We start from the raw sequence: 26,096 nt of genomic DNA on the forward strand, positions 1-26,096 counted from the left end.
AGTTTTTGAATTAATGTTTTTTGATTGCTCCTACTTACAGTTTAGCAAACATATTGCTGCAGATGTGACAGGATGAGGTGTGTAATATCAGTTATGGCCTTCAAAGATACTTCAGTAAATGGCTGTCTAAAACTTTACACCAGAAAGAAGGTAAGTAAAAATAATGAGATAGAATAACAAGTTTAACTTGTATGAGAAGCTCTGTTATATCTAAATCTCCTATTCAAGTTTTACTTATTTGCTTACTTTTGTGCATAGACAAATTTTAAGTATATAAATTACATTTGATGTTTTGTCAGTGGATTTTTTTTTTTAGAACAGCATTTTTGTAAATGGTGGATTTCACTGCATTTGCAGCAGGTACAAAAAGAAAAATTGCCCACAGAGACTCTTTTGCTGCTTGGCTGTTAACCTCTGCAGCTCTGTAGAGCACGTGCCATCAGTTGTTGTTAATTCTAACTCATCTCCCTTGCCTGTAGTTTCCTGACCATGTTATATTGGTGGGGAGGGTGTTCTGGCAAGCTCTCGTCCTGTTGAAACATAATGCAAGTAAATCAGTTATTGCCCAGTTAAGATACTGTGCTGTCATGTCCTAAATTGTGTGCAGGAATTTTCCCTGGGATGACAGAAGAAATGAGTCTCAAAAATCAGTTTTGAGATAGGTGACAGAGAAGTTTTATGCCCAGTAGCTATTTTTTTACACCAGTAGCTTTGGCTGTATCATAGTTAGGTATCCTATCACAGTCCCATTTGATCCTTGGCTAAGCTCAGGGGCTGGTGTGTGTAAAGAGGTGCATCAAGTGGAATTTGTTGATTGCTAAACCACAGAGTTTTAAGAGTCTCCTCTGTTCTCCATCCTGCTTCACTGCCCACCTGTGGAACTGCTCGTGAGCACAGCTGTGCTTACATCAAGAGCTTTTGCACTGATTGAAATCATGGCATTATGCTGAAGGTAAGAGTGGGTCAGAGATGTTATTTCTAATTATCACAATTACGAACTAATGATAGACCAGTCACTAGTACAAATAATTGCTTTCATTAATGTGAAGCAAATTTAGCTTGTGGTGCAGTGTTTTGGCAACAAGACGAGTGCTTTGGAACTCAGTTGCTGTCACAGACTTGAAAGCAAAGGACTCAGCTGAAAAGGAGAATGTGAAAGGTTTAAAGTGATTGCAATAGTACTGTTCTCTTATGTATCAGACTCTGCACTTACTTAAATTAGCAGTGCAGTCACAAATCTGGACCAGGCATTTAGCATGATCACTTAGCATCAGGCAGTGCATAGTGAAAGAAAAGAGAGATTTTAATGGGAAAACATTGTCACAAAAAGGTAATTACTCTGCTTCATCACCTGGGAATAGAGTTGGATTGTGTGTGCTGAAGAGGCCCTGGTGCATTCCTGAATGCCACTGGCAGTGTCAGAGAGTGGACAGGTGGAAATCATTCCTGAGACTGTCCCAGGAGAGAAATAAAGGCAGCACTTCTTGCCTGTGCAGGAAGCAGCTCTCCTGCTGCCAGGAGGGAGCCTTTACAGTTTACCTGATTTGTGTGTGTGCACATGTGATACCCTAAATTGTGTCCTGTGTGCAGCAGAGGGGGTTTTGCATCTCTTGTGATTTCCAGATCACACATGGCTGCGTATGGGTTAATAATTTAGGTAAACTATCCACCAGCTCAGACTGAGATCTAATGTAAACTGCAAAATTGCCAGTGACAAAGGTTCAGTAGATAAACTTCCCTCCTTGGTGACATCTTTACAGCCTATCGCTTCAACACTCTTCTTTAACTGTGTGTAGATGCCTGTGTAATTGGAAGTTTCTGTTCATGAAATGGAGGCATCTAGTTTAGTGCCTCTTTCTTTAAACCAACAATGCCAGCACAGCTGATAGGAATGAAAAAAGAAGCCATGAAGGGTAGCAAACAGGCTTTAAATACTCCAGGGAAGCAGATTTGGAAAAAAAGAAGCCAGGCTGCAATCACTGCAGTAACTGTTAGCTTCAAGAGCAACTTGACTACTCCTGGACTCTTCTGGTTCCCCATGGAGAAAAGTTTTGCCTAATAGCCACCTTCCACACCTATCATCACAAAGGAAGAGAAGGAAAAACACCACTTTGAATGTCAGAACAGTTATGTTGCATAAGAATTACTGACTGGCATTTTTATTTATTATGAAATGTTCAAGGTACTGTAAAACAATCCCTAGTCACTAAGATAATCACAACTGGCCTTGCAAAGGGTAACTTGGCACTCTGGGTAGATTTTCCTTGTGAGATTTCTTGTCCCGTGGTGCAGGATGGGGCTTCTCTAAGGCTGACAAGAGCAGGAATGCTTGGGAGGCTTTGGTGGGGGCTGTGGCTGCACCGCCATTCTTGCAGTTGGAGTTATAAGCAGAGAAATAGTTCATCCTGTAGAGCTCTGCTCGGCTCTTGCAGCAGCCAAGCTTGCTCATCAGCAGAAAGAAATCCCTCCGAAATGCTTTGGTGAAAATTGCGTAGAGAAAGGGGTTTGCGCAGGAGTTGACGGGGTAAAATAAAACCAGCAGGATCTTGGAGTTGGTCACTGTGATGAGAGGAACTTTGAAGGCAGCGGATATGGCAAAAAAGGAGATGGGGGCCATGCAGGTGAAATCCGTGAAGATCAGTATTGCCATTCTTTTGGCGACCTTGGTGTCTTTGTTGGCAGCTACCAGCTCCGGGTTCTGCACAGCGATGTAAATCTTGATGTAGCAAGCACAAATGACAACGAAGGCGACAACATTCAGCACCAAGATCAGCAAGATGTAGGCTTGGGACAGGCCCGTTTCGATGTCCATGGGCAAACAGATGCTGACCTTCATGTAGCTGCTGACCCCGAAGAGAGGCAGCACGGCTATCCCGATGGAGAAGAGCCAGCCCCCGAGCATGATGGGCACGGCGTGCCGCAGCCGCAGCTTGCGGTCCAGCTGCATGGCGTAGGTGATGGTGTGCCAGCGCTCCACGGTGATCACCGTCAGCGTGTACACCGACAGCTCGCTGGCGAACACCGTGAAGAAGCCGGCCGTGCTGCAGCCGCTGCCCGTCTGCCAGTCGATGGCGTGGTTGTAGTACTGACCGCTGGTCTGCGCGTCCACGGAGGCGATGAGCAGCAGGTACAGCCCCATGCAGAAGTCGGCGAAGGAGAGGTTGCACATGAGGAAGCGAGGGACGGTGAGCTTGTAGTGGCTGGTCAGCAGGACGAGGAGCACGGTGAAATTGCCGGCGATGGCGAGGATGTTTATAAACCAGATCAGCACTCTGAGGAAGCTGTATCCCAGGATGTCTTCGCAGGGATTAAAGGCATCTGGTTCCGGAGTGCACGTGAGGACTTTAGGCTGACAAAAGTCATACTCAAAGTCAAAGCCGGCCATTTCACTGTCATCGAAAATGGTTGAGTAGCTGTAGGGAGAACTTTCATAATCTGTTGCAAAGGGGTGTGTCTTCCTCTCCGCCGACCACAGCAATGTGTTGTTGGAGTCATCGCTGTAACCGTGACAAAACCACCCCCCCAAACAGAAGTGAATTATTTGTTGCATGCCACTCGCATTCTTTTTCAAAAGACAACAGATAACAGTTGTTCTAAAACAGTGACTTCCTCCATGTGTTTCTACAGGGTGTTTACAAATAACAAAGCCTTGTAAGGATGCTTTGTGTTTGGGAAGCAGCCTTGGAGAGCAGCAGGGGCCACAGTCCCATCCACAGAAATGCTCTCTTACACAACTTGCTTATTTGTAAGTACTTCACTTTTACGGCTTTGTGAAGGAGCCATGGTTCTCATGCTGCTGGTTGGCTGCAGTCCAAGCCACAGTAACACTTGGGCTGATGGATTACAGGTTCGATGCACAGAGGTTTTGCAGGCAGTAGTAGAAGCCATACTAAAATAACCTATGGATTTTAACTGTGCACCTTTGCTCCCCTCAGGAAACGCACTTAGCAAACGAATTCCTGAGACTACGTATGGCTTGGGAGGTGCTGAGGAATTTGCTGTTCGCAGTATTATAGGGCAAGGAGTAGAAGTGCATGGTCAACTAAATCACACTGATAGCTGGGAATTTATTAAATTTAGGCTGCACCTACTGCCTAATAAAAAATGTAGGTTTTTTTTAAGACAGACTTCTAAAATCTCTAGGTCATCAAGAGTATGGTGACAAGCCTGCCAAAGGAGAAATGTGTTAAAAGCAAACACTATCTTTTCTGGCACTTTCTTGCCATAACAGGTGCCCATTTCCCAACTTCCAAATCATCCTGACTGTGAGTGTTTGGTGGGCAAACACTCAGTCTGCAGTGTGAGACCTAGAAAATATCTCTATTGAGGACAATTTTTGAGAAAACTGGTAGCTTTAGGGTAATTTAAATACATGCTTAAGCTTCCACACCTACTGAAGCATGTCCATTAAATGATATTTCTGGAGCAGGGTCTTAACTGGCAAATGAAACTGAGCTGCTTTTCAGCTATTCCTGTGGGGCAAATAACGTCCCAAATTTGTTATCCTAACTTCTCTCTGTATATGGAAAACTGCCCAATGTCTTGCATTTACTTGCCTGGTTCAAACTGGAAGAGCAGGGAATACATTTGACTCTATTTACTTATAAAAATGATTGTGATTTTCTGAGAGGCTCTGTGAATGTGCTGCTACGAGCAAGCTGGATTTTTGTGGTGTTTTTGAACTCGGGACTTTCAGATGATTTCTGCTGTGGTTCTGCAGCCATTAAGCCCATGAACCATAACCTTACTTTCACTTGCTTATTATAATGCCTGCTCAGAGAATTGCTGGGATTGGGATTTGCCAAAGCAAAAAGCTTCAGGAGCCAACAGGCTGGGCAGACTATTTAATTCACAGCAGGAGTGCAACAGACGCTTATCCAAAAAAAGCAGACAGATAAAACCAAATGGCAAGTGTAGGAGGCCTCACCAACCAGCAAACAAGACAATGTCCAAGGAAGTAATTATCCCAATGAATCAATCACATTTCAGCTGTATTTACCCATTGGAATTTTGTGACCATAAGCTTGTTTCTTCTAGACTTTAGAATGCTTTGACGCCACATCAGGGCTGCTAAGAAGTCCCAAGGCCTCCCATTTAGCTCCGAGGGATGAAGAATAGCAAATCTTTAAACTTCTCCCTTAGAAGCTGGGTTAGAGCCTCTGCCATCCAGCACAGCCAACAAAACAGTTTTGATATTAGCCTTTCTCACTGTCACACTGAACACTGCCAAGCAAAACTGTGATGATATGAAAAGAATTGTTTAGACGGAGTAAACCATTGGCACGGGGTCATCACACTTCTAGCTCAGGGACTCCATTCTACCATGGAAAATTACTGGTATGCAGAGTTTGGATTATCCTTTCTATAGGCAAAAAAAAAGTTAACATTAGAAGCTCTTTGAATCACACCAACAACAGCATTTATTTCAGGGAATGGAAAGTCTCCATGTAGGCCACTAACTTCTGTAAATATTTAATCATTATTTTGAAATCCTTTCAGAATTCAGAAGACAAACCGGAATGAGAAAGCTTGTGAAATCATGAGGGTTTTTTATTCCCCTTTCCTTTTGAAAATCCAAATCTTGGTTTAATGATAGTAAAGTTACCACTGTGTAACGTGTAGGGGTGACTGAATTGGCAGGCAAAGGCCTGCTTAGTGAAAAAACATGTGAACAGCAGAAAGGGGAGGAGGTCTGTATTTGCTACTTCCATCATCTCTATGCAGAGAGGTACTTACAGCATTTCGTTATTCGGTTTCCTCATGGTGCTTTCACACTCCTTGGAGAAGTTGTCAAAAATGGAAAACAACAAATTGTGTCTGCAAGAAGGATGAGAAGAAAGTTAAGTTTCAGGCTGGATTTTGGCCAAAGCCTTGTCTTCTCTGCAAGTGATCTTCACAGACATGTAAGGTAAGCCAGTGCTGGCCTCAACGCAGCACAAATGTTCCTGCAGACATCTGGAAGTGGGAAGGAGAAGACTTCAAATGTTGTGAAAATAGGCAGTGTCAGGATGTGTAAGGTGTGTATGCATGGTCTTTCAGCTTGGTCATTGTGTAAGATGTATTTTTTTTTTTTTTTTAGTGAAATAACTTGAATTCAATTGTGTGTTTTGAAATCCTGTATTGAAGTAGGCCAGATTCTCCACCAGGATGAATGGAAGCAGTTAGGCTGGCTTTTGGAGAAGTGCCTGTTGACAGCTGCTGGGAAACTGGCCTGATACAGAACCCCAGAATGGGTCAGGTTGGAAGGGACCACGGTGGGGCATCTGGTCCAACCTCCCTGTGTCATCCTAGAGCACATTCCAGACAGTTCTGGTATATCCTCGGTGAGGGAGACTCCACACAACCTGTTCCAGTGCTTGGTTACCTGCACAGAAGGAAGTTCTTCCTAATATTCAGATGGAACCTCCTGTGCATCAGTTCCTGCCTGTTGCCTCTTGTCCTATTGCCCAGCACCAAGCAGAGCCTGGTCCATCCCCTTGACTGCAGATACTGACAGACATCGATGAGGTTCCCTCTCAGTCCTCTCTCCTCAGGGCTGAACAGCCCCAGCTCCCTCAGCCTTTCCTCATAAGAGAGGATCTCCAGACCCTCGATCATCTTTGTAGCCCTCCACTGGACCTGCTCCAGGAGCTCCACATCTCTCTCGTCCTGAGGAGCCCAGAACCGGACACAGCACTCCAGACTGGCCTCAGCAGGGCCAGGATCACCTCCTTCAACCTGCTGGCAGTGCAGTCCTAATGCAGCCCTGGACACCATCGGCCTTCTTGGCCACAAGGACACACTGCTGGCTCAGGGACAGGTCCCCAGGTCCTCTGCAGAGCTGTTTCCCAGCAGCTCAGCCCCAAAGCCATACTGGTGCATGGGGTGAATCCTCCCCAGGTGACCCTATTTTAAAAGCTGTCTGGGATCTGGAGGTAGACTTTGCATGCTTGAAGTAAAGCACTTTGAATGGTACAAGTTGAAAGATGATACATTTGGCAAAATCTCTGGTTTCGAGGCTTTGAAAGTAGCAGCCAGGTACTCTACCAGTATGAATGGAAATGGCTTTGTCTCACCACATTGCTGATGCCCCTGGTAGGGGAGCAGTCATTTCCTGATTTGCATGGGATTTCCTCCCCAGCAATTTACTAAGAAAACAGTCACTTATTTATAAGAAAGTGACTTACTAAGGCGTGCCTCTTTTTATAGACCATGCTCGTGCTTCAAAGTCAAGCACCCCAAAAATAATAGAGCATCAGAAATGGAGTTATCTTTATCAGAATAAACATCTTTTCTTCTCTGCCACAGTTGCTCCTGCATTTAACACACTCAGAGATGTGATCTGTGACAGAATCGGTTCATTAGCAATGGAAATGCTTAACAGTAGAATCTTTGTTCTGTTCTTGCAGAATCAAGAACTCCTTAGTAAAATGAGGTAGGCAGAGAAAGCATAGATTAACCCCTAATTTTACCCTAAAGAACAGGAATGTACTCTTGCCTTTCCAGGACATCCCTGAAGTGAAGGCATGGGAGTGGCACCGATCAGGCCTCCCACAGCTGCCTGCTCAGTACGTCATTTCTGTGGCCTTCATTCGAGACGGACGAGAAACGAGGCCCCTTCATGGCTCAGACTAAACCCATTTGGGGTTGCTTTGGCTGCCTGAAGCCAACTGGGGGTTGGTTTCTTTGAAACATAAATGCTGAAAAATGAGCTCCAGTTGTGTTGGGTTAACTGCCCCAAGCTTGTGGATGCAAAGCTCTCCCTGTTTCCAGTTGTGGGGAGAACAATACTGTCTATTACTTGAAATGGTTGGAACTAAACTGTGTAACCTCTCTCTGTAGGCTTGTGGCAGGCCCTACATTTTGGTGGGTAATTAAAAGCTTGCCCCTTTCTTCTATGTCATCATATCACCTGTATTAATTAAGCTAAAGGCTACAGGGGTTTAATTTTTTTTTTTTTTAATCAGGGCAATGTGCTATTGATAAAGGTTTGTTTTCTGTATGCCAGTAGGCTTTTGATTGGGACACCAAGAAAAATGTAAGCTTTAAACAAACTTAGAATAATGTTTCTGCTGGCAGATCCAGGGCACAGGATGGGATCCATTTCTGCTCTAAAATAAATGGACATAATTTTTCTGGTCTTAGCAGAGATTTGCTGTTTCCTGCAAGGCCTTGCAATACACTACAGCTTCCCTGTAACTGGAATAAAGATAATCAAACCACGTGAGCTGAATAAAGCAGAATTGCCATTTTGTGGCTTCTGAAGCACGGCAGTACCATAATGTGCTATTTAGACTTACCTTTCTGTCCTGAGATTTCGAAAAGCACAGCAGTGGCTGGGATATGTTAGGACAGCTTCCAGAAGACTGCTGAATTTATCCAGTGGTGGCAGCCTCTTTAACGAGTAAGATGAGGTTGCATTTAAGACCTGAATGGCCTCAAGCCCGTAACTAGGCAGGGACTCCAGCGCTGTTGAAGAAATATCCCTGCGAAACAAAGAGAGCATTCACTTTTCTTTTCATCCCTATAAAAATACCACCAAAGCATGACGGTAGGTAACAGCAACTGGTTTTTTTCATAAAAGTTCAGATCTACAAAGCTGCTTCAGCGTCTGATGCCCAGCTCAGAGACATGGTCTGTGAAACTGGAGAGCAGCAGGGTAAGAGCATCCCTGTGGCTCAGCAGTGCCAGCCAGGCAAGGAGCTCCCCTGGTCCTGGGGAAACTGAAACCCACCACTCCAGGGGCTGCGTCCTGACCTTTCCATTTGAAATTCATGCATGGAGTGAGGGATGCCTCTTTAAGCCAGAGACAGGGAGAGAAGAAGGTGGGCAATAGTGACTCTCCAGCCAGCTAACAGGTAGGACACCCTCCTCGCTCCCTGCTTGGCTCTGAAGGCTGTTGTAGATGCTTTAAATAAATGGCTATTAATTGAAACCCCAAAAGAATCTGTCATTCTTTTCAACACAAATGCAAGCAGTTTGGCTTACAGTAACTTCAGAGGGGCTGTTTGTGTGAAGAAAGTCCATCAGTGACTAGGGATTTTCAGAGTCAGGACATTAAACAAAGGGAAAAAAAGCCCACAGTTCTGAAAGTGATATCAGTAATACCATGTTCCATAAAGCACCAATAAAAGGCACAAAAAAGGCATGTGCAGCACAAAGTGCTATTTACAGAAGCACACTGTGTTTTATTGCATGGAGTCAGAGCCAGGACAGCCCTCCAGTAAGTCCTTGATTAATAAATCATGAGGATGATAATAACGAGTTTTATTCAGCATGAGTTTACAATGTGCAATCAACTGGTTCACTTTAATAAACAAATTCTAAACCTATATATATTGCCAAACATATGCATCCTACACCAAAGGACAAGTTAGTTTACAATGTCAGAATATAAGATACAGGAAGAGGATCGGGAGGATCTGACACAAAGAAAGCAAAACCCAAAATGTCTAAGAGGTGCAGATCAATGGATCTGCTAGATCCACTAGAACTGATATGTGTTTGCCAGGGTGCAAACTCCTTTCCCTCTCTAATTTCATGGCATCTCCTTGACATGTTTCCGCTCTGTACACAGAGGGTAAGAGATCAAATCTCCTTCCAGACTCGAAGGCTGTGTTTGCCCTGGTGACACAGCTCTGGTGGCACCGTGCAGTTCCCCCAGGACACTCAGGTCGTGGAGCTGTGGATACTTACAGGACATCTGGCCCTGTGGCCCCTCTCAGGGCATCGTTGTGCATCCGCCTGAGGTTCTTGTTGTCCTTCAGGATTCTGTGGGACCGAAAATGAACTCTCTTTACGTCTGTGTTTTAAAAATCACTTTTTTGTTTTCTTCTTCACACCTGTTTCAATTCTCCCACCACAGCAGTGGTTTTTGCACTGCCTGGCTGGGGAGTGCTTGTATTTCCCATGTGACCTTTACATCCTCTGATGGCACCAGATCATTATCACCTGCACTTCAAGGTGATAAATTCCAAATTCTTCTGACCTAAACCAGGAACGACCAGGCTGGTTCTTTCACTACAGTAGCAAATATACATTTTGCCAAAACCAACACACTAGTCCCCTAGCGTGTGAGAGGGATTAAAAACTATTGATGTTACCAGACATAAACTGTAGATTCCTTAGTCTGGGCTGCTGTTTCAAGTTCTATACTAATTTATGATTTTTTTTTTTTAAGAATTATGAGCTTTTCTCACAAAAGCTGTACTATTTTAAGGGATGTTGATCCAGGAAAAGCAGTGAGAGCTGGAGGATTAATGACTGAGTCACAATGACACTGAAAGATGCAGTTTTCCCGTAGGTATTGGGAATCAGAAGACACAGCCAGTTAAACTGAAGGAAGAGCCTCTGACTATTTAAATTCTTATTTACTGTGTAAATTACTGAGGAGGGATAGCATACTCACAACTGATTCAGCTTTGTCCCGTTGAAGGCATGGCTGTGGATATCTTCAAATCCATTTTTATACAACTTGCTGGAGATTAAATAAACATAAGGGAAAAAGATTTGGAAGAGGTGAGGTTACATTTTGTACCACAAGTTTCAAACCTTGGTGCTGCGTTCATTTTAATAACCAGAGGCTCTGCTTATAAAGAATGAAGGTAACTACAGCTCTTTAACAAAGGTGCAGTTTAAATTCTCTAAGCTCCTTCCTGTTTAGCTGCTGAAGAGAACTTCTGCTGAGGTACAGATCCTCTCCCTGCTGAGGGGCTCGCCTGTGCCTACCTGGGGCTGAGATCCAGAAACAAGACGTTAGTCCAGGTAAGCTCCTGGCACACTGACAACAATCTGGAGGCAGGAGACCTGGATTTTGTGGTCCATCTGTGGGTGCAGATGGAAGACTGCAAAGCCTAGAGAGGTGTCAGGTGGAAAGCAGCTGTAAAGCCTGGAGGGAGCTGCTGGATTGCAGATCCTCTGTGGATGGACAAATGTTCCAAGGGAAAGCTTTGCAGAGAGGCAGGGGTGAGTTGTGCATCATCCAGCAGGCAGTGAGTTATCAGCTTCTCCAAAGTGCTGCTGATCTGGGCTGTGGAAGCCTTGCTGTCCCCTGCACTGCACAGGGACACTGGATGCCACCCTCCTTCCTGATTCCCCACCCTGGGGCCAGACACCTAAAGCCTAGGCTCTGCTACACCTCAGGTCCAGCTCTTTTCCTTCACTAGGAGATGTAATCTATGGGTCTATTAATATCCATTTATGATATCAAATTCATGTATCCAACGGAAATTCAATACAGTCACTTGTATTTATTATTTTTTCTTTAATATTAATATTAAATATTTATAATTTACTTTATTATTAGAAAACTTGGAACTGTTTATGGATTAAACGACTTTTTTTCTTGCTTTTTCACTTGCTTTTGGGATAGCACAAACTGGCCCTATGAAACCTGCTCCCAAGTGCTCAAGTGTGGGGAGCACCTGACTCCCACTTGATAGATGGTACCTACCTCAGCACAACGCTGAAATTAGTGATAGCCTTAAAGACCACGACCATATGTAGGATCAATTTCCCAGTCCACAAGAAACATTAGCTGCTGGAAAGGCTAAATTAGCTATTTGCAGTGCAAAGTATGACTGCAGGGTGCCTCTACACCTCCTTAGATTACTTGTGTTTCACCAGACCATGTTGTAGCAGGAGGAATTACTCCACCTAATTACAGCTAACAACATGGGGTGGAGTTAACACGTAGCTCTACAATTAGGAAGCTGCTGATAATTCTTTTCTTCTCGTGGTGAGCTCCCAATCACAAAAGGATGGGAGAAAAATGACTGTTGGCTGTTTCCTGACTTTGACTCCCTCCCATTTAATACACTTTAGGGTTACAATAAAGACTTTAAGCACCTTTCTCCATCTCTTTTATGTTCATTTTCTTGCACCATTAGCAGAATAATATTTTTTCTGAAGTTATTTTGAGAACTTGTTGGGAGGAAAGAGACTCATAAGATGAAATGATGCACTAATCCAAGCAATTGCTCCTCTTTAGCATTGTGTAGGAGTAGCATTCAGTCACATTTATGCCCAGTTCCTCTCTCCTTTCCAGAAGGCATTGGTCAATACATAAAATCTGGGTTAAAATTACTGTCATGCTGGCACATCAGCCTGATGAGGAGCCCACCAGCTGCAGCTCTTGCTCATGTGCACAGCTCCTTTGCAGGTGCAGATACCCACGGCGTTTTGGGCAGGGCTCCCACTGGATGTGAACAGGAGGCTGGCCCCAGGGGCTGGGCTTGTGGCTACCGCACCAAGTGGGTGCCTGCTGCTGCTCTCTGTGGCTCAGAGGGTCCTTCCTCCTACGGAAACCCAAATTTTTGGCCACATCCTGCCAAGAGGCTCAGCTTGTGATTTCTCCTCTTCCAGCGCTACTTTGTGGAAGTTTTCCTGAAGCCAAGTGAGTTGTGAAATTCGTACAGAGTTCTTGCTGTGCTGGCAGAGGACATTACACCTTGGCTTTCTGCTGCTTTCTGTGTTCCTCAGGTGGGGCATCTCATAGCATCAAACCCACCCATCTCACAGGGGGCTGAAGCAATGAACCCACTGTTGGCTAAAAGGAAAGTCTTGGGTGTGGAGGCTTACGGGGATCTTGTAGGAAAGTAAGCTGAGGCAAAAGAAATCAGGGTAAGAAGCAGCATCCGTAGTTTGTACCAATTTATTCTGTGTCTCCATCCCTCCTCTTCAGAGGGACCCTGTGCAGCTGAAGCTCAGCTCTCTCAGGCTGCTTGGTCCCTGAAAGTACTGTTTCAAGAAGCCACATCCCTGAGATAAGAACAGAGACTTTGGCCTCCAGTGCAGTTTTTGTAGTTTATATCCTGCTGATGGTATTTTCAAAAACATTGCATGGAAGATGAAGATTTAGATCCCTGGTCCTATTTTCTTTCCTAAATGAAGTTATCTTTTGGATAAAACTCTGCTCTTCATCTTGAAGAACATCCCTATGTTTCTTAGGCATTTAAAATTCAACACACAATACATATTTATTTTTTATGGGGCTTAATGTCAAGATTTTCATGAAGTCAACCCACTTTCCTCAAGCAGAAGTGTTATCCTCACAGAAGGAACTGGAGCTAGGATTATTTTACTCACAGTGTCAGTGATTCATTGTTCATCCCTTGGAAAGCATTTTGTGGTATAATTGTCATACGCAAGTTATCACAGAGCTCCCTTTGGAAGGAAAGAAAAAAGGTGTTTTTGTCAGTGTCTCAGGAACAAGATGGAAAACACAGCTGGGTTAGCCTGGGTCTCTACTTACAAAATAAAATGAGCTTCCATTGAGAAGATCTGTGTCAGGTCTGGAAATTGTCTTATTCCAGTGTTACAAATGCTCCTAGAGAAAAGCATAATTCCTATTTATGGATGAAAATATTACCAGAGTGGATGCAACGAGAAGCTGACTTGGTAGGTCTAAGTTTAACAGTGCTTTGAAAAGTGACTGACAAATCTAATTTTTTAAGTAGGCTCCAAAGGTATTTGTAAGGCCTGTAAAAATCAAGTTTTTAGAATTCTCAAGCAGTGTCCTAGAGGAGCAGCATATGTTCTCACTGCATTAAGCATGAGGGAGAGATTTTAGTTACATCTTTTGTTTAGTACTGTGTTAGTCTGAAAGCTTTATTCTAAAAATAAGCACTTATCAGAACTACTTTGCAGACTTCTGTTTTGTGCATCACTGCCCTGCCCTTGTACACTGAAAGACCTCACTATTGGCTAACTCCAGGTTAAAGCTGTTGTAAACAATGTACCTACCTCTAGGACACTGTAATGCATGAAAAACCTTTTTCCTTACACTCCTTAATTTGATTTGTCCACTCCTTTGGAGAAAAGAATAAATACAGCAAAGAGAAAAGGAATAGAACTCTTTCTTACAAGTATTTTAGCCTTGGAAGATTTCTGAACGCTCCGTCCTCAATGTGCAACAGATTTTTCGTGTTCAGGATTAATCTGCAGTGAGGGAAAAATATTTCAGTATTATAATCAATATAGATTTAGGAGGGCCCCAAGTTTTGCTTGCAATTTACTTTCTCAGAAAACAGCCTGCAAATGTGCTGCTGGGTGCATTTTGAGGTGCTGCTGGTAATAAAAATGGCCTGAAATTTTTAGGCAGCCAACAAAAGATAACAGTGCCTGAATTCTCATGGTTCTCTGAGCTGGTCTGGCTTGGATATCCTGGTCACTTAGCATTTTGGGCTTGGATGTGGGGCCAAGCCTGGACCTGAGGCTGTTTGTGTGCCTGGTCCTTGCTCTACAATCATATCCCCTCAAATCATCCCTCGTTTCCATTACATTACTGATGCTCTTCCAAGCCAGGAAAGGCAGTTCCTCAGGTAGTTTAACCTCTTAGGAGCCCCATGGCCTTCCTTAGAGCAGTGGTTGGTAGAAGTGGATCAGCAGAAACTGGGAGAGAAATGTGTGAGAAGTCCTGTTTGCTAGTGGTCACTCAAAAAATGGGCAGCTCTCTTAATCAAGGAGCACTTCCTGCAGCTGAACTGTCTGTAAAAGCTCTGTTTGCCCTAAAGGCCAATAACTGTAGCCAGGCTCCCTCCCCGTGCATGACTTACAAAATGCAAAGGTTTTAGCATGAGATATGGTAAGAAAAGTTGAAATTCAAGGATGCCATTGAACTCAGTACCCCGATCATCCCTTGAATGTGGACTTGAGTGCAGCTTGGGACATCAAGCCCTTGCAATGTGGGTCCTTCCTGCACAGCTCTCAGGGTTCAAGGGCGTTTTCTTGCCAGCTTCCTATAGCTCTTTAATGGCCTTGCTTAGCTTTTGGGTTTTGGAACAAAGACAAGCTATCCATAAACTGTGGGTGAATGCATGGGGTCAAATCTTTCATTCCTTCCTTAAACACACCACTGATTCCAGTGGAAGTTGGACTCAGAGGTTGGCTGATCTGTATCCCTTGCTTATGTGAGGAACTGGCTTCAGTGATGTTCACGTATAAAAGAAAAAAGAGATGAATTTGTCCTCAGTTGCACAATTTTCAGCCACTCACTGGTCATGCTGTGCGAAAAAGGCAGTAATGAGATATTGGATCAGATTTAGAGTTTCCAATTTCACTAAATATTTCAGAGCACTCTCCTAGTTGTTGCTTTTAACTCTCTCTCTCAGATGCCTGTGCTATGGAGGTCAAGTTTGAAATCAGTGCATGTTTGAGTAATATTTTAGTGCTCCACAGAAGAGCTATGCATACTAAGCAGCTGTATTTAAATAACGTAGGGCTTTGAAAACGGCATCTTCAAAAAGAAAGACTTTTCTCATCTGTTGTCATCTCAAATTATTTCCCCACTTAGAAAACCTGACAGTGGCAGAGCTCCACTCCTGCCACTGAGCTCACTGGAAGCAGTGGGACTCTGTGCAGGAATGAGCCATGAGCCACATCTCCAAGGCCAGGCATCATAGAGTGCTCACTGTTTTATACAGTACTTTGGAGACAAATGTTTCTCATCACAGGTCTCAATCAAAGTAACAGAGACAGATTTGGTCCAGGAATACTTCTCTGCAGCCTGTTTACTCCTTGTTGATCCAAAACCACAACATGGATGCCTTTTTTTAACTGGTGCTCACATTTCAGACAAGGAGGGAAGGCTGTCAAAGGCACTCGCTTCTATTCTCTCCAGGGAGTCGCTCTGGGAGATTTCACTACAATGAAAACAGCAGACACAAAGCAGCACATTACCAGAAAAGACCCCAGAAACTGGCTTTCCACTTTGTATTTCCTTCTTTTATGCACACTTGTTCAACGCCTCCTATCAGTCTTGTCCGTGCCTCACCTCAGACATCCTGGCAGGCCGTGCCAGTGGGGTTTGAGAGAGGACCAGCCTTTTTCTGCTTAGGAATAAGTGCCACTGTAACAGCCAATCTCCATTTCCTCAGCAAATTGCAGGTAAGCTAGAGACTGAGGGCCAGAACTAATGTGAGCAGGGTGAGCCCAAGCCTCGTGAGCCTTTTCCTCCCTCCCATCGTTGGTTCTGCTTAGTAAATTTTTTTGCAGGGTGAGGGCATGGACAATGTTCACGGTGCTTCATATGTTATTGTCAAGTCAGAACTATGGTCATTGCATCCACAGATGTAGAAATAGATATGGATTCAGCACACTTCGTGAACAATGTTTGGATTTAAATGCCATTTTCATTACTCGTATGCAAACTGAAAGGAAGTGTCTCTTTTCATCCTGACACAGCCAAACATGACTGTATTTGGTGGCACTCTCGGATTGTGATGTACAGATGCTCCTGTTCCACGTGTGTACTCAAGATTAATCAATACTGACACAGAAAAACAAAACCAGCTTATTCGATGGTTGTTAGGTTAAGATCTAAGAGGCTATGCAAAACTGAGTCCTGAAAGTAAATAGTATACATTGATGCATGTATAAGGGGAAGATCTTCAAAATTTCTCAACAGAATTGACTAGAAGGGCACACAAAGCAAACCTAAGATTATACACTCTCAAGAAAAAATATTTTACAAACAACTGGAATGTGTTTACACCATCAGAGTCGGTATTGTCACAGTCCTGAGTGTTAGCTTAATTCAATTGCAATTATGAGAAGACAACTCTATTGGTGATACAGAATCCCTTAGACCAGAATAAATTCTGTATTTCATTTGTAGTGGTAAAGGCGGTTGCACACTAGAAATCACACAGATATTGTGTATGTATGTCTTAAAGAATTAGCAAAGGTTTTTTTCATCATCATAATTCAGTGAGAATGTTATTTTTGGTATTGCATTGGTTACTTATAAATGAAAGATGGGTGTAGAATGAGTGGCCTGCTAATCCTCAGAGATTCACAGGCTGGGAGGGATCAGTGCCTGCTCACAGAACTTTTTTGGGGTCTGGAACGTAATTCTTCCATGGGATCCTCGCTGTGAGCCACAGTTTTTCCTTTTACATATGTTGCAATGACTTACGACATGAGAATGATTTATCATTTTTAGAGAGTGATGTGTTGCCAAATAGCTTAGTCAGAGTTTTATAATTATAAAATATACATTTTTCAAAGCAGCATTAAATCTCAATAAAATGATAAAGTGTTCTACAAACTAACTTCAGAAAAATACATTGATTCCCACACAGTAAACTTGGAGAGATTCATTAAAAGCACACAAAAGGATCAATTAAATTCCTGTTATGGAAGGGATGATGTCGAAGAACAAAGCATTCTTTATGGAGAATATGACATGTGTACAGTTTGAAAAAGTGTAGCCTCAAGTCATACAGGTAGGAGAAATTTTGTTGATTTAAGTTGGTCTCCAGTGAGAAAATGAGAAAGTTCTCATTAAAGATTCAGATGCAAGTGGATGCAAGAATACAGCACCACTGGATTCTTCTTTAATACTGTATTGCTGTTGGATATGTGCAGCAGAGCAGTATAAAAAGTGCACCTTGAAAAAGCAGCATCTTCTGTGCTGCTGCTTAAGTTCTGGTGGAGGTCATTCCCCTGCTCTTCACTGCACTGCTGTGTCATCAACTTTGTCCTTTAGAGGCCACTCAATGCAGACAAAATAAAAAATAAAAAATAATGGAGACTCAAGCATGCCATTTCAGCTGGAATAACAGCAGAAATGAGGGCAAGAGGGGTGAGAAGAGCCTTATGGTCTGAATCCTTGGTGGAAAATAGGTACAATGCTGAGGGGTCAGGAAGCAGCGCAGACCCAGTGTGCAAAACTACATCACTTGCAAACTGAAAGATCAAAGAAAGGACTCAATCCTACTGATCCCCTGCCAAGCTTATCTCTCACTGCAAAATGCTGGAGAAATGTCTTATTTGGGTCTTCTATAAATGCATAATGTGCCACGGCTGTCAATGCAGAGGTAATGTTTGATGATAGAAATCTATCTCCTCTGCTAATCAAACGCTCCTCTCATCAGTTACTGAGCTGTATGCAGGTCTCTCTGACATGATTTATATTTCATTATTTGATCTCTAAACAGCTGTTAAAAATCACACATTTTCAAAGGATCTTTTGTATACTATTTACATGAAAATGAATGCTCTGTTTATCCTTCCCCTGTGGTTTCATTTCATCAATAGAGTGTATTAGCATTTTTACATTATTATAAAAGGATGACTTTTGTAAAAAATTAAGGAAAAGCCTATGGAAAATATTGACAACTTACATGATGAAGGCATCTTGAAGTCCTTCAAATGCATGTGATGGGATTACTTTTACAGGGAGATGAGTAAATGATCTGAAAAAGAAGAGAGGGAGGAAAGGGTTGTAAGGCATGGGGTTTCCTTGTTTATAACTGTACTATTATGGTAGGGAGAAAACCAATAAAACATAATGCCACCTTATTTTTCCCACAGTTCTCTGTGCCTCTGGGGCCTGATCAATTTGGCATTGATCTCAGTTAAATGGAATTCGAAAGATACTGGGTCAGTTCCTCAACAGCATAAATTTGAGAGTAATCACCATCAAATCAATAATAATCATAACCTATTTAAGTAAATTTACAGGCTGATGAAAGTAAGCTGCTAGATTCACAGTTAAAGGAAGCTACAGGCTATTTAAAGTTAGATCCTCAGAAGAAGTGGCTTTCATGTAAAGCTTTCTCTATTAAAACAGTATCTTTGTGTTTGCTGCACCATGTTCTTCTCCCAGCAATATCCCTGTAATGTTGCGGTGTGGCATCATGAATGTGGCTGTGCACAAAGTGTAGAAAAACTTCAAATCAGGCTGGTATAATGGATTTTTTTTAATGAATTGCATCAGTGTGGTTAGTTGATTCAAAGCAAGTGTGGATTTTAATTTTTTAGTTTCTCTGATTGAGAAATTAACAATGATGTGGGAGACAGAGCCACATTTTCCCATTCTCCGCATCTGAACCACAGTACTTTTACCAGCCAGTTTATCTATCCATGACCACATTCTCCCTGATAACGGCCATAGGAAAATATTTAACATATTTCAAAATGTTATCTCTGTGAAAACATATAATTGCTCCATTTTGCTTTAGAATAACAAATATCTAGTCAGAGACATTTGTTTCCCATCCTTAAACTCACCCCTTCAAGGCTTTTTGACTGAAATGTTTTTGTGCTATTCACATGCTTTTTTTTTTTCTTTGTTATCATATTCCTTTATATGAAGAAATATGTTCATTATTGTAAATATTTATGTTAAATGTTCATCAAGTTTATATATATATATATATATTTAATATATTTAAAAATACCTCATACTGACACATTAGAAAGGCAGGCTATCTTACATACTGTGATTAGGGGTTACAAATCTGGATGTGGCAAGGAGCCTGGAAGTCACTTCCAAAATGTCTGTATGATTTGGGGCAAATAATTTAGTTCCCTTGGACCTTGTCTCCCTGTCAGTAAACTGGGAATAACAATGTTTCCCTACCTAAGAAGGATATATATATATATATATATATATATATATATATATATATATATACTTGTCATTTCATTGTGATTGGGTCATACCTGTCTCCAGATTGGTGCTGGCATGTTTTGCTGTGTGTGAGGTTTGGTTAAATCAGGAGTAAAACTAAGTCATGAAGCTTGAAGAATGTATTTTTTTCCTTGAAGGTTAGAGCCAGGTAGAAGTAATCTGCTGCAGGTCTGAACAGTCTCAGCCAAAAGGAAAATAACTTCAGGAAGAAGCAGAAAGTAGAAGCTGAGTAATTCCTGCTCTATAACCATATAACAGCACCATCAGCTCAGGAACAAAGGAAATGGAAATGTGACTGAAGGTGCAAAAAATAAAACCAAATCTTGGCTGTCAGTTACATCAGGCCATGAGCCTACTGCCTCCCTGTGACATGCTGCTGGGTGAGCAGCGTGCTGGTTGTAATGGTGATGGCTTGGAGTGACAGGTGATGATCTTCAAGGTCCTTTCCAACCCAAACCATTCTATGATTCTATGAATATTTACTGAACAACCCCAGCTCTCTCAGCCTGTCTCTTTAGGAGAGGTGCTCCAGCCCACTGAGCATTTTTGTGGCCTCCTCTGGACTCGCTCCAGCTGGTCCACATCCTTCCTGTGCAGGAAGCCCTCGAGCTGGGTGCAGCTCTCCAGGTGGGTTCTCACAAGAGCGGAGTGAAAGGGAGAATCCCCTCCCTTGTCCTGCTGACCTTGCCAGAATGCCACTGGCTTTCTGGGCTGCCAGCACACACTGATGGCTCATGTCCAACCTCTCCTCCACAGCACGCCCAAGTCCCTCCCAGGGCTGCTCTCAATCCATTCTCTGCCCAGCCTGTGTGCGTGCTTGGGGTTGCCCTGGCCCACATGCAGGACCTTGCACTTGGCCTTGCTGAACTCCACGAGGTTTGCACAGTCCCAAGGCCTCCAGCCTCTCCCACCTCTCAAGGTCCCTCCCCTCCAGCATGCCGATCCCACCACACAGCTCGGGGCCGTCCCCAAACCTGCTGAGAATGAGCTCCGTCCCACCGACCGCGCTGCCGACAAAGATGTCAGTCACAGCTGGTCCCAGTACGACCCCGGAGGAATGTCACTTGTCCTGCTCTCCACTCAGACATGGAGCCACTGGCTAGCTCTGAGTGCAACCACCCAGCCAGCTCCTTATCCACCAAGTGGCCCACCCATCAAACCCATCTCTCTCCAATTTTAACACAAGGATGTCATGCAGGCCAGCGTCAAATGCTTTGCACAAGTCCAGGTAGATGATGTCAGCGGCTTTTTATCATCCACAACTGCTGTAACCCCATCCTAAAAGGCCACCCAATTTGTCATGCCCTTAATGAAGCCACATCAGCTGTCACCAATCACCTCCTTAGCTTCCATGTGCCTTTGCATGGCTTCTAGGAGGATCTGCTCCAGGATCTTGCCAGGCATGAAGGTGAGACTGAGTGGCACGTATTTCTTTGGGTATTCCTTATTTCCCTCTGTAAAAATGGGGGTTATGTTTCCCCTTTTCTTAATTCCATCAGGGTGTCAGCTTTCCTAACCTGATCCCATCTGCTTAATTTTTCTGTGTTCCTCCCAGGCTACCTGTACCTGCTTCCACCTTCTTCCCTTCTTTTTGTGTTTGAGCTTGTCCAAGAGTTCCTTGTTCATCCATTCAGACCTCCTGGTGATTTGCCTGACCTCCTCTTTCTTGGGATGTATCACTCCTGAGCTTGGAGCTGATCTGGAGCTTTCTTGGGCCCCTTTTCCCTCCAGGGCTTTATCCCCTGGGGCTCTGCCAAGCAGGTGCCTGAAAAGACCAAAGGCTGCTGAAGTCAGGGGTAATGAGCTTGCTGTGCACCCTCCTCGCTGTCCTGAGGTTCTCAAACTCATTTATGGTCCTGGCAGCCAAGGCTGCCCTTGGGCTTCACATTCCCCACCAGCCCCTCCTTGTTGGTGAGAACAAGGCTCACGCTGCACCTCTCCTCCTTGGCTCCTCTGTCACTTGGAGACAGATGTTATCATCAAAGGATTCCAGGAACCTCTTGGATTCCTTATGTGCTGCTGTGGTTGAAATCCCCCCCTGAGGACCAGGAGTTGTGAATGTGAGGCTGTTGCTCTCTGTCTGCAGATGTCTCATCTGCTCAGTCTTCCTGGTGGGGTGGCCTGTTCAGATTTCTTTCTGACAGCACTCAGATTGTGAAACTCAGATACGGCCATTCAGCTGAGGAAGCTTTTGACAAAAAATGGTTTTACAAAGCTACAAAGCTTCTATAAATCTAACTTGCCGACACTGCTGGCCTGACTTCTGTAGCTCATGAAAGGAGGGATGCACCCATCTTTAATGCAAGCAGCTTGCACTGTTTTGAAGAGCTTTATGAAAGGATAAATATTTGCACTTTTAAGAAAACCTGTAAAGTTTCTTTCCCATCTAATGCATCATAACCTGAATGCTTGTACTCATTGCTGTCTTTCAGTGCTGACGATGCTGTGGCTCCACAGAATTGCAGGACTTCTCATCCTTGGAAAAAGACAGAAAGAAGTGGAGACCCAGCCAGACTTCCTGGCATTCAGCAGCCCTTGGCATTTCTATGTTACCAAGACTGGTTTTCAAGGTACGTAATTCTAGGCAGTAAGGCTTGAAATGGCCAAGTTAAATGTATGTAAGGCTTTCCAGGAGCATTGGGAAAGCTGGGAACTGCCACCACATAGACTCAAGCTCCAAGAAAAGCTTTTGAGAGCTCTGGATGCCCCAAGAGCTCAGGACCACTTGCAGTCCTGCTGAGGAGGGGTCAAAGCCCAAGCCCACTAACACCACTGGAGGAAATCACTTTATTACAAAAGCGACCTTTTGCAAAAAGTGTTTCGTTGAACTGATTAATAATAACATAAAAATCACAGGCCCAATAGCAATAGGTATGAATGAGTTATTGTAGCTGGATTGTTTTATTTTAATATGTCTATTTTATAGGATTTCTTGTATTTTTAATGCCCAGAAGGTGAACACATAAAGTAGACTCCTGTTGGCAAGCATTTTAATCTGTAGCATCCTTAAGCTTGGGAGGATTGGGAATATTGATTGAAACTATGGCTGAAAAAGCACTATTTTCCTAGGATTTTTATCAGCTTCTGGGGACCAGTGTAAAAGGTTGGCATTGATTTTTAAAGCCCTGCATATTGGGCATTACCTACCTAAAATGTGAACTGTGATATCACACAAGCACCCAAACAGCATTTTTCACTAGGTGGTGATGGGTCATACAATCTCCTATGGAAGACACTTTGTTCCTGAAACTGAATTCTTTTGACAATCCCCAAGAGCCAAATATGCCCCCAATAAAGACATGATAGAACTGTCCACTTCTTCAGGCTTTTGCCACAAATTTTGTATTTGATATTTTGTAATTTGGTTCCTAATCACCTGTCACTCACCCAACTGCAGAAGCTCTGCATGCAGGGGCACACATTCAGATACAGCAAAGTGAAATTTCATTTCACTTCACCATGAAATGAAGTTTTTGAAGGGGCTAAAAGGTCATAAATTATCCAGTGCCCACTGCTGCACAGTTGGAGTTGGGTGCCTATGCAACTAGACTTTGCTTAAAACCCCAAAAGTACACATGGGATTTCAAAAGAAGAAAAATAATGTTTCGTTTCAAAATATAACAGTGTATTAAAGATTATTTTCCTCTGAGACTAAGAGAGCATGTAGCTGCTGTAGCCAAAGGGCATTCACAGGTGTCTGAATAATGGAGGTTCTATAGTGTTTGTGTAATGTCCAAACTAAAACCAGAGATTTGAGGAAAAAATATGGTCAATTCAGGACTGTATAAACCCCATAATTCTGCAACTTGTCAGAAGCCCAATAATTTTGAAAAAGTTTTTTAGCAATAATGTCACATGGCAAGGATAAGTCGGGTAAAGAAAAATGGCTGAGATTTCCCTGTGGGATATATACTACGGATATAGCAAAGTGTCAAAAATACATTTGGAAGCACAGATCATTACAGCATCAGATTTTACTCAGATCTAGCTGGAGTTACATATTGGAGCTTATTTTCTTGACTGACCATACAATTAAGAAGGACTTCTCTGAGGTCTGGTTTCTGTGTTACAGTGGCACTGCTGGAAGAACGTGGGCACCCCAGGAACTGTGCTGGAACAACCTAAAGCAGCATTTTGCCCCCAAATTATTCATGCACTTGCAAGCACCACGCTGCGATTCCCCTGGTGCATGTGGGTACTATGAGGGGACAAAATTAACATTCTCTTCCTTTCTCTCTCATGCACAGAGCTGTGCAGGGGAAGAAGAGAGATAGGGGGACAGGGAGAGTATGGAAAGAAAGGCAGTCAGCACTAACAAAGCTCCAAGAACTGTATGAATAAGAGAGAGGGGGAAAAGTAAGAGAGAGAGGGGAAGACAACAGCTAAATGGATAAGAAGAAATTGGTATGAAAACCAAAGGAAGAGATGAAAGAAAAGTAAAAGAGGTTGAATAACAACTAAACAAAAGAGTGAGAATACATGGACACCTGTGGGGTTAGCGACTACATTCATATGTACAGCTTTGTAATTGTATGATGAATGCAAGCTTTCTATTAAAAAATACAAATAAGTGGAAATTTTAATAGTATAGGTTCAGGTTCAGTATAAACCAGACTGGAAGCAGAAGGAGCTGCATGTGTCTGTGAAAGACAGGGATTTTTTTTTTTTTTTTTTTTTTTTTTACCTCTAAGTGTGTTTTCTCTGTAGGAGTATCGAGCTAAATCTTGGTGGGACTTTTTCTGACTGTAAAGTTGGTTTCTACAGCCAGCCTAATAGCAGGACTTTGTGTACAATCATCAGGATTAAATCTTATGTTGAAGGTAGAAAGGATTTTTTTTTTTCTTCTTTTTGTCCATTACCTAGCCCTGTTGCTCTCAGTGAAGCAGAGCTGGCAGCAGCCATAAACCCATTATCTGTCCTAACGGGATCACTGAGGTTGAGATGTGGTTTCTTCTTGAGGGGACAGATGGAAAAAGGAGAAATAAAAATGAAACCAAAACAGAGAAAGAATAAAAATCATGTACATTTAGGGCTCTTGATAACCTCTCTGGGCTGTGATGTGCATCATCCTAATAGACATGCTTAATCCACTGCCTGCTCTGCATGTGCTGGGAATACTGGGGAAGAAATGTGACGGGAGAGTCTCCTGCTCCCATGGGCTCTGCTTTCTTTGACACTAAGGTAACACAGGGAAAGAGGGAGGGAACAAATCCAGGGCACAGATTTTTCTAGACTCTCTGAGCAATGGTTCACATGGCTCTAGATTAATACAAATTAGTTTTTCTTGCTCTTATCCATTCTTGAGCTAGGGAGAAAGGGAAGAGGAGATCAGGGTTAGTATCATCCCTAGGGAATCTCAAGAGCGAGTTAAATTTACAAACAAGTCAGATGAAAATGGAAAACACAGGCTTTGTTACCAAAAGGGTCATAATATGAAAACCCCAGCTCAATTCATGCAGAGATAACCAAGGGATCCTGGAAATGGCAACCATCCCATTGGCTGCTCCTCTAATCCCATATTTTGACGCCATGGCTGTTTAGATCAGGGCTGTAACTGAGCCCATAAACAACACAACACTTAAATAACTACGTATATCCATTATTTGTTCTGGTCTCCTAGACCATGAGCTTGGACTATGGTGTGTGAGTGGGGAAAGGGAATGCCCATGTTATTTTAATTTAATCTTAATTTCCAGCAAAGCATTAAGCAGAAAGTTAGGATGGACCTCCCTGCAGAGATCTAAACAGCTGTCAAAACTCACAGCAGCTTTTTTACTAAGAGAGGGGGTAAAGAAAACAGTCAATAACTTGTCAACGAGCTGAACCTCAAGAAGATGCAATGAGCACAGTGAAGAGGATTTTGATGCTTCAGGATAGAGGGAAAATTAATCGCACAAACTTTGGGAGCAGAGGTTAAAGAAGTCCAACAGAGTTGTGAAAGAAACAAACAAACCCTAGAACTGACAGAACGCTTAAGGTGACTTTTCAAGACTTAAATCAGGTTTCTTTAAATCTAACCATGGAAAGGCAGTTTATGCCTCCTGCCACAGCGAGAGAGCACAGAAAGCCCTGACACCTGCACCCATTCCTCTGTCACTGAGGCTACTGGAGAGTGAGACACTTTGCCCCTTGAGAAAAAGTCACGAAAGGATGTTCGTCTCCTTCCCAAGGAGGAAACTCTGCGTCCAGGTTTGTTTGAACTTTAGAAGTTTGAAAACTTCAGCCTCACGTCCCGCGGCCAGGGATGCTCCAAGCCCGCACGGCGGGTGGAAAGGCACCGCAGTCCCCCTCGTCCTGGCCTCCCCAAGCCCGTCCCGGTCCCGGTCCCGGTCCCGGTCCCGGTCCCTGTCCGAGCAGCCCGCGGTACTTACGCGCGGGCGGGCGCGGGCAGCGCGCCGTGCGCTGGCGGCGGGCAGCGCAGCGCTCCGTGCGTGCAGGCGCAGCGCAGCGGGCAGCGCCCGCCCGCGGACCCGGGCAGCGGCAGCGGCAGCAGCGGCAGCAGCGGCAGCAGCGGCAGCAGCAGCAGCGAGGGCACCATGGCCGGCCCCGCTCGCCTCCCGCCGCCTGTCGCTCGCCTCTGCTCGCCCGCAGCCCGCGGGACGCGGCCCCGCGCCCCCGCCTCCTCCGCCCGCCTGCCCCCGCCCCGGGGCGGGATCGCCGCCCGCCGCCGCGGGGATGCCGCGCTCCGGCCGCCGGGGCT

The 26,096-nt window shown here is 43.8% G+C and overlaps 1 protein-coding gene across 6 annotated transcripts; it reads right to left on the minus strand.

The window, feature by feature from the left end:
- Positions 1-2,143: 2,143 nt before the first annotated feature.
- On the minus strand, positions 2,144-25,934 carry LHCGR (luteinizing hormone/choriogonadotropin receptor). Of its 6 annotated transcripts, XM_068186543.1 has the most exons (11): positions 25,768-25,934; positions 18,105-18,176; positions 15,546-15,620; positions 13,843-13,917; positions 13,232-13,306; positions 13,066-13,143; positions 10,388-10,456; positions 9,676-9,750; positions 8,280-8,465; positions 5,737-5,817; positions 2,144-3,497 (listed from the first exon to the last, which is right to left on the minus strand). In XM_068186543.1, exons 1-11 carry the CDS (start codon positions 25,932-25,934, stop codon positions 2,216-2,218), a joined length of 2,235 nt encoding a protein of 744 aa, XP_068042644.1. In that variant the 3' UTR covers positions 2,144-2,215. The 6 variants fall into 6 exon arrangements, with proteins under 6 accessions (XP_068042644.1, XP_068042648.1, XP_068042646.1 ...); XM_068186547.1 differs by lacking the exons at positions 13,843-13,917; positions 25,768-25,934 and adding an exon at positions 20,963-22,187; XM_068186545.1 differs by lacking the exons at positions 13,843-13,917; positions 25,768-25,934 and adding an exon at positions 20,400-20,937.
- Positions 25,935-26,096: the final 162 nt, after the last annotated feature.

This window comes from Anomalospiza imberbis, chromosome 3 (assembly GCF_031753505.1).
Source record: "Anomalospiza imberbis isolate Cuckoo-Finch-1a 21T00152 chromosome 3, ASM3175350v1, whole genome shotgun sequence".
NCBI classification, from domain to species: Eukaryota; Metazoa; Chordata; class Aves; order Passeriformes; family Viduidae; genus Anomalospiza; species Anomalospiza imberbis.

What these genes read in the sequence shown, in the direction of transcription:
- LHCGR (XM_068186543.1), bottom strand. Translation starts at nt 25,934, where the DNA reads ATGGTGCCCTCGCTGCTGCTGCTGCCGCTGCTGCCGCTGCTGCCGCTG. An exon ending in GCCACAGGGCCAGATGTCCT is followed by an intron (nt 8,466 to 9,675) that starts GTAAGTATCCAC and finishes TTTGTTTCGCAG; the next exon opens with GGATATTTCTTCAACAGCGC. An exon ending in AAACCGAATAACGAAATGCT is followed by an intron (nt 3,498 to 5,736) that starts GTAAGTACCTCT and finishes TCACGGTTACAG; the next exon opens with CGATGACTCCAACAACACAT.